This window comes from Leptonychotes weddellii, chromosome 9, assembly GCF_054177405.1.
Source record: "Leptonychotes weddellii isolate Sample4059 chromosome 9, ASM5417740v2, whole genome shotgun sequence".
NCBI lineage: Eukaryota > Metazoa > Chordata > Mammalia > Carnivora > Phocidae > Leptonychotes > Leptonychotes weddellii.
This window is the reverse complement of record NC_138377.1, coordinates 68,899,061-68,908,041: the sequence shown is the minus strand read 5'-3', so window position 1 is coordinate 68,908,041 and position 8,981 is coordinate 68,899,061. Positions and strand designations below refer to the sequence as shown.

Sequence of the window (8,981 nt, the reverse complement as noted above, 5' to 3'; positions counted from 1 at the left end):
GAGGGCACGTATTGAATGGAGCACTGGGTGTTATATGCAAACAGTGAATCATGGAACACTACATCAAAAACTAATGCTGTAATGAATGGTGACTAACATAACATAGTAAAATAAAATTAAAAAAAATAGCTAAGTTATGTTGTAGAAATCAGAAATACTTAAATTTATTAAGGAATATTTTCACCACAGTCTTAAAATACGAATTTTGGTATCTTGAGAGGAAAATGCCAGTTACCTTGAAAACTGACTTATGTTGAATACCTAGTAAATTAAGTATTAAAATGCTTCTTTTTATTAAGTCTCTTTCTTAGTTTGTGGAAGTCATTTGGTCCTCATATGAGGTAGTATTAATGTCTCAGATACATTTATCTTCTGAAATTGCCCACAATATCATTTTGGTTTTTTACTTCATAAAGAGTTTTGGATAAGGAATATCCCCAGTGTTCTGATAGTGATAATTACATGTTAGTGATCTTTGCTGTCTTCCTGCCTTAAAAGTATAAACTCTTATTCTCCAAAGCTACAGTTATTATAAATAAATTGGTAGCAGATAGCGGTGACCTAGATTATAGGTAAATTTGTGAAGGATTTTCAAGTTACGTAGTTTTTAAAAAGTTTTCAGAAAGTTGTAGATAATCATGCTCTTCCAGGTGAGTGACATATTATAGTGAGTGGTGGTAACTAATGAAGTATTCTGTGCTTTTTCACTCTTCACAGCCAGTATCTTGAAAATTACCTCTGGATGAATTATTCTCCAGAGGTGTCCAGCAAGGCCTATTTAATGTCAATCTGCTGTATGGTGAATGAGAAATTCAGAGAAAATGTCCCTGCATGGGAGGTAACAGATTTAAATTACTTCAGAGCTTTCATACTGTGTTTAAGCCATTAAAAAGTAGAACTTTTGACTGATAATAAATAATGTTTTTAGAACAGAACTTTGCCCAAAAATAAAGTAAGGGTTGAGAAGAAAGTGGATATATGAAGAATACTATTCTTTTTTGATTTCAGTACTTTGTTCGAACTAATTTTACTATGAACCAAAAAATTATGAAAGTGAAATTATTTTTCTATTTCGTGCTTGAAACGAAGAATGGCATGAAGTATAAAGACTTTTCTCTTTTTTTTTTTTAAGATTTTTATTTATTTGAGAGAGAGAGAGAGAGAGCACAAGAGGGGGTAGGGTCAGAGGAAGAAGTAGACTCCCTGCCGAGCAAGGAGCCCGATGCGGGACTCGATCCCGGGACTCCGGGATCATGACCTGAGCCAAAGGCAGTCATTTAACCAGCTGAGCCACCCAGGCACCCTGAAGTATAAAGACCTTTCATCAGATTGAAATGAAGTTTATATTAAATAGCACAAGTAGATAGTGCTCAAATGAGATATTTTTCAGTGTCCTTTTTCACAACAGGGAGTATATATTTATAGTTTTCCATACATAGTGTTGCCAAAGTCAAGACAGATGTTTATATGGTAATTTCAGTTTTCTCCTTATCCCCAATTTAGGATCTGCTTTTCCCTTTTTGAAATTTCTAGTAGACTGACATTTTTTCTTTATGCTAGTTTAATAGAGGCTTGGTCAGTAGAGGTCCAAAATCTAGGTTCTCTTTGGCTGCCATAAAATGATCAGCTCATCAACTTTTTTAAATGAAGAAAAGGCATGGGTATTTGTCATCTTTTTGTGGCAATGGTCTGTAAACTGAGGAAGTATTAAACTCTTTAAGATAAAACCATGGGCACTTCTCTTGGATATTCACTAAGTAAGAGCCATCTTTGGGCAGATTAGAGCCCGAGTAAACTATGGGCCTTGTGTATTATTGAAAGATCCTGGGGATTTCTTGAAGTTGCTTCACGCTACTATAAGAAGGGAGAAGGAAGATTTTTTGAGCTAAAGAATGACCTGATCAGTTTGCATGTTATAAAGACCATTTTGGTGATTAGGACTTGAAGTAGAGAAATACAGATGAAGAGAAGAGGATACACAAAGATTTAGAAAGCAGAATTGACTGGATTTCATAACTGAATAATTAATAGTAGGGAAGGGTGTTATTTTCAATAACTTTCCAGGCTTGGGCAACTGAGTGTAATAGATGATACTGCCATTTACCAAGATAGGTAGTAATAGAGGGTTGAGTAGTACTATGGAGGGTACAAAATTGTTGAATTGATTTTTGGACTTACTGAGTTTAAATTGCCTTTTGAATACCTAGATGAAATTGTCTAGTAGACAGAGGAATCCTGGGATGTAGAGTTAATGAGAGTGATCGACTGAGGATGTATATTTAGAATCATTAGCATATGTTGTTGAAGTTCAAGGGAGGGGGAAAAGAATGAGGTTAGAACCCCAAAATACTACTATGTACACAACAGAAGAGGGGCCCTCAGCACATTGAAAAGGAGTAGGGGCTTGGAAGAGTCTATTGGACTTGACAGCCGTAATAGCCTCAGGGTCGTCCTGGGGGTGGAAGCCTGCTGTAGGGAAGTAAATGAAAACAACTAGTATAGACCACACATTTGGAGCACTTCTGAAAGAAGAGAAAAGGGGAGGTAGGTCACAGGGAAGCTTGAATATATTACATTGTTTACTTTTTATATATTAACTTGGATGTTAAGAGTAAGGAGCTAATACAAAGCAGGAGCCACCGTCTTTGAGATTAGTTAGTGGGAAACTAATTTTTGCTAAAGATGTTTCTTTTGCTTAAGTTAGAAGAATTAAAACATTTCAGATCCTTAGAAACAAACACTAAGTTAAATGTGAGCATAATCCATAAAAGAAAAAAATAAAGGAAGTAAAACCATTATTTTAGGGATACCTGGCTGGCTCAGTCAGTAGCGCATGAAACTCTAGATCTCGGAGTCATGAGTTCAGGCCCCCATGTTCGGCATAGAGATTACTTAAAAAATATATATATATTTTTTTTTTAAAAACACACAAAACATTATTTTATTAGGTAAAGGTTACTACACCTCTTTCATGATCTTGCCAGAAACCTATATTTGACTTGCTACCATTAATTATAAGTAAGCAGATAATCTTGTTGGTAATTATTTGGTTTTGTTAATAGATTCCTGAAGAGTCTACTGATGTTTGTTTAGGGGAGAAAAAGTGGAGAGCAAGCCATTTCAAAATAAATTTTTATTCTTTCTCTTTTCAGACTTTTAAGAAGAAGCCAGACCACTTCCCATTTTTTTTTAAGTGTATCTTGAAAGCAGCATTAGCTGAAACCGATGGTGAATTTTCACTCCATGAACAGACGGTCTTACTGCTTTTTCTTGATCATTGCTTCAATAGTTTGGTAATTTTACTTTATCTTGGGGGAAAACTTTCACATTTTCTTGTTTTTTAAGTTGAACATAAGTGAAATTACCTCTATCGCCAACTCTTCATCCATGGTAATGGGGATGGAGGATAATGCCAGAAGCTTAATTTCAGTCACTTCTCAATAAAAACATTTTAGAAGATCCATTCACTTTTAAAATAGGCTTGGACTGGGTCTCCTTTTTCTATCTATACTCTTAAGAAAAATGAGAATCAGAGCTGAAATTCTCCAAAGGTAGAGCATCATCGAGTCTGGCCAGTATGAACTTTGAGTAATGAGATCTGTGCCACAGTTGCACACAGAAACTAGCTTTCTTACTTTTCAGGCATGCTTCATGCACAAGCTGCCAGGTCAGCAGGAGAGTTATGTTTTGAGTTGACTGGTTAGGGGCAGTTGTGGATGATCTTTGAAAATCTCTTGGGTTGTGTATGACACATTTTCATCCTTCATAGGAGTATCTTCAAAAGAATTAAATATTTACAGTAATTAATATTTCATTTGCACTTCTCTACTGTGGTTAAGTGAAGGTCTGTGCCTCTGAACTGATAGTGCATTAGACCCATGTAGTGCATGGGGTTCTTTCTTATCTTAAGACTGGATGTTGATAGATGGATGACTATTACTTGTTGTATTACTTGAGGTACTACCTCGTATGAATCGTGTAAAGGCATTAAAAAAAGATTCATGAAGCCCTGAGTGGATGCCACTATTACCTCCTTAACATTTATTAAACTACACAATGCAAATGTAAATATAAACATGATTCTTTATCAGAAGTTGAACAAAAAAAGGTTTATTTAGTATTAGTAGTTTGGGGCTAGGTTTGGTTAACTTAAAAGCTAGTTTATTATTGAAATACTTTATTTTTTTCAATATGCCATCAGTTCTCATTACTTGAGGTAGTTAGGTCTATGAAGTAGTTGCAAACACTGAATTGGCTAAAACTGAACCCCACTGCTCCTAGGGAAAATACAGGCTTAGGAGCCTACAAGCCTACAGTCACAACATTTTCATCAATCAGTCAATACATAATCTTGTTTTATGTGTTTCTGTTTAAAGACACCTTATGTAATAACATATTGTTGATTTATTAACCTTGAGTTCATGGCCAACAGCACTGTAACTGAAGTCTAAACAAACTTTATGTAACACACGTATTTTCTCCATAAGGTACATCACAGCCTTCTTGCACATAGGAACACTAACCAGCACTTCAAGTCCTTAATATGAAATATTAAAATACCATTAATTTGAAAGTATTGGTGGCATGCTTTCACCACAGGTAGTATATTCCTTATGTAAAGATTTAAGTTAAAATACTGGTGTGCTTATATATTTGTTTTCTTTGTGCCTTAAACAGGAAGTAGACTTGATACGGAGTCAAGTACAGCAGCTTATCTCCCTCCCAATGTGGATGGGCTTACAGCCTGTAAGTATCTAATTTCAGAAACTTATGTATATATGTGTTATATAGGTGGATGTAGCTTTAATATGGATATAAAATGGTAACTAAAAATCCCCTTTCCTGCTTAGAAAATACATTTAGTTTACTATGCACTAACTTACCATACAAGTAGTTTTTTAATTTTAAAGTTTTTATGTATAAGCTAGTAGATCTTTCACCTAATATTATTATGAGATAAAATAAGATAATATCTATTGAGCTCATAAAGAAAGGGTTAATTTAGCAAAATGTGGTTATTATTTCATGTGTGTCTTTGGATGAGACCAAATACAGACTTGAGTTTTTTATTTCCTTAGATTAGAATGTACACAGTTATAGGAGAAGGTCTAGATCATGTTTAATATTAATGACTTCATTTTTTCTTTCATCAAATCCTTATTAGATCATATGTGTCATTCTATCAAAACCAAATTAATTGTGATCTTGGGGAATAAAGTTATAACTATCAAATTTCAGGATAAATAATAAGTTTACTGAAAATTCCATTTCCTGCATATGGGGTTTTTGCACATAGCCAGATATGCAGGCTTATTCATAGGTACCAGCTGATGGCGATAAAAACAGACTTATATAAATAATGCTAAGTTAAAACTGATAAGTGCCATTAGACAGAATATAGTCATGTGGACATTTCCTTGTTTACTTGTGACAGCTGTTTCTATGTTCAGTGTTTCAGACTCATTTTTCAAATTTCAGTGATTATACTAGTAAGTTTTAATGCTCTGATTTTTCAAACTTAAAGCCTTAATTTTAGAAATAAGAAAGAAATTTAATTGATTATTGAGCTTAAGACCTTGACAGGAAAAGGCAGTTTTTATTATTATTTTTTTCTTGTTATTATTAACAATTATTGGAATTGAACAGTTTTTCAAAATAGAGTTATTAGTTTCTCAGTTTTTAGGTTTTATCTTGTTGCTTTCAGGTTTTATCCTATTATATCCACACATTAGAAAACTAGCAAATAGTGGATCTAATTTTTATCCTTGTAAACTTGGAGGTAACTGGTGATTTAAAGCACATCATTCTTTCAGGCACGATTGGAATTAGAATTAAAGAAGACACCTAAGCTAAGAAAATTCTGGAACTTGATTAAAAAAAATGATGAAAAGATGGATCCAGAAACAAGAGAACAGTATGTTGCCAAAGCTTTGTTCCATGTTGGTTTGTTACACTGGTTGTGAGTCTTAGATGATATTGGCTGGTTTGTTGTTTCCTTTATATAAGGCTGAACCAAATAAATAAGAAGTGCTTTTACTCTCATAGGAATATTTTTCATAAAGATCTGAAGGGAAAACCACAGCATCAACATGTTTTTCTTCTTTCTCTTCTGTCTGCCCCAGTGATAAGTATATCACTGATCTTCTGTCTGTCTATTGACCATAGTTTGTCTGTTATGGATGGTTCTTGATTTTCTCCACAGTCTTCAGGCTGTCAATCCAACTTTTCTTTCTTTTTCTTACTCTCTTATTATTAACAATGATTTTTATACATTTCAGCCATTATTCACTCATTCATTCATTCATTCATTCATTCAACAAATAGTGAATGTTTATATTTTTGCCAGGTACTAGTCTAGGTATTGGGGATATAGCAGAGAACAAAATGGAAGTAATTCCTGCTCTATGGAGCTTACATTGTAGTTGGGGAAGACAGCAGCAAACAGATCAATTATGTATTATTTTAGATGGTGATACAGGCTAGGGAGAAGAATAAATGAAGTATAAGGATTAAAAAAGCAGGTGAGGGTTGTGGGTTCTTTTAATAGTAATATTTATAATCAGTTGGGTAAGTCTGGCAGTAAGTATTTATTTCACCAAACAAAGTGGTATTAGTAGGACACAGGGGAAGGATCTACATACTCCAAGAGCACTCTCTCTCTCTCTCTCTTTCTCTCTTTCAGGCTAACTGGTCTAACTGTGACCTTGCCTTATCTACGTGTGACTGTTGGAGCAGCACTCCTTGTTCTGTTTCCATCTTTTATTGTTCTTTTCCACTCACTCCTTTTTCTCTACTTATGTAAATATGCTGAAGACTCCCTTCCCTTGGACCTAGGATAACTTTCTAGATCTAGCTTATTTTTTCTTCCACTTAGGAAAGTACTCTGTACATGTGTAGCTAATAATGAAAGCCATGAGTATGGATGAGATGATTTAGTGAGATACATAAATCCTGAAAAGAGGGTTGAGGACAAAAGGAAGTGAAACCTGGGGTTATGCTGGTTGTTACTGAAAATGGGAAGAACTGTAAAAAGGTGCATGATGAATGTTTGTTTGTTGATTTATTGGTACACAGTGCATCTTAAATTAGTAAGGAGTAGAAGAAAATTGTTGGGGTTTTTTTAAGTATTTTTTTTAAGATTTTATTTATTTATTTTTGACAGAGAGATAGCACAAGTAGGCAGAGAGGCAGGCAGACGGAGAGGGAGAAGCAGGCTCCCCACTGAGCAGGGAACCTGACATGAGGCTCAATCCCAGGACTCTGGGATCATGACCTGAGCCAAAGACAGCCACTTAACTGAGCCACCCAGGCGCCCCTAGAAAATTGTTTTTAAACCAACATTTAATTTTTAGACATTGTAATATTCTATTACATGTGATACTTCAAACATATTAAGGTATAAAATTGCTTATCTTATTTTAACTACATACTTAAACGTTAAATTTTGAACCTTAAGGGCAGACTATAAATGAAATTTTAAAAACTCCTTTCTAGTTCTGACCTTTAAATCACAAGTGAAAACTTTCACAGTAAGAGAAAGGGGTGTTTCTTAGCTGGCTTATTACACCAGTAATAAAGAAGCAGCTGTGTGTTCAAATTATGGTCCCAATTTCAGAGAAAAGTGGAGCATTTGAACAGTTTAAGAAAGGCTTGTTCGACATTTAATTTTACTTTTGAAATAATTATTTTTCAAAAATAATTTGGTCAATGTTATTTTCTGATTTTAGAGCCTATCAAGAAAGAAGATTTCTTTCACAACTCATACAGAAGTTTATCTCTGTGCTGAAATCAGTGCCTCTTTCTGGTAACTGTCTTCTCTTAGCTCATTTGTGAAGTTGTCATTTAGGTGCCTCTACAGTATTTACTAGTCTCCAGTGTAAAACCTGCTCTTAGAATAGTTTTAAATCATAATGACAACATATCTATCCTCCCCTTTTCATGTATATTACCAGTCTGAGTATTGTGACTGCCTTAAAAATTCACATGTTTTAAAGGTACCTACATTGTTATTGAAATACTCATTTACTTAGCAAATATTTTTTGAGTTTGCTTGCTAGACTTAGGTCCTGAACGAGGTGCAGGGATATAGTGGTGAACAAGACAGTCACAGACCCACGTGGAATTTACAATATGGTGCTAGATAGTATTTTTAAACAACATCAAATACTGTTTGGAGGGAAAAGAATTATTTTTGAGATATGAGCGACAAGACAAAATGGGAAAGATTTCCCTCTAACATGGCCTCCACTTATTGATGAAACAAATATATGTTGTGTAGACTATATACTTAAAAATATACCATGATTATACTATATTTGTGTGTGTGTGTGTGTGTGTGTGTGTGAGATAATGCCTGTATACCAAGAGGGGCTAATTACATTATGCTGAGTTTGCAAGATCTTTATAAGCACTTAGTGAATGTACATAGAATATTTTTTACTTAATAAAGGTGTATATATGCTGTGTAAGATTGGCTAATAAAATTTTATTTTCTAAGTGTAGATGTATCATATTTATATTTTCGCATCAGAGATTGTAGCTTTTTTTAAACTAAAATACAACAGGATTACTTATAAATGCCGATCTTCCAAGTAAGATTTTACAACTGAAAATCATACCTATAATTCAGTGAGGAATAGATACTAATGCTGTCCATCAGCTATACCTGATTTGAGGCATAAGATTAGTCCCAGCATCAGTGTAAAGAAAAAAATTGTCATATGCTAATCATCTAAGTCACTTAATATTAGTATTTTTAAGACGAACCATGAGAGATGATGGACTCTGAAAAACAAACTGAGGGTTCTGGAGGGGAGGGGGGTAGGAGGATGGGTTAGCCTGGTGGTGGGTATTGAGGAGGGCACATTCTGCATGGAGCACTGGGTGTTATGCGCAAACAATGAATCATGGAACACTTCATCTAAAACTAATGATGTAATGTATGGGGATTAACATAAGAATAAAAAAAAATATTAGTATTT

General features: G+C 34.3%; 1 protein-coding gene across 1 annotated transcript in view; it reads left to right on the top strand.

Moving 5' to 3' along the window:
• AQR (aquarius intron-binding spliceosomal factor) overlaps positions 1-8,981 on the top strand; it is a 93,947-nt gene that overhangs the window by 15,319 nt on the left and 69,647 nt on the right. The window contains exons 5-9 of the mRNA XM_081831843.1: positions 718-838; positions 3,153-3,293; positions 4,678-4,746; positions 5,814-5,914; positions 7,728-7,804. Coding sequence (XP_081687969.1) covers positions 718-838; positions 3,153-3,293; positions 4,678-4,746; positions 5,814-5,914; positions 7,728-7,804 — 509 coding nt within the window. The remainder of the gene's footprint in view (positions 1-717; positions 839-3,152; positions 3,294-4,677; positions 4,747-5,813; positions 5,915-7,727; positions 7,805-8,981) is intronic.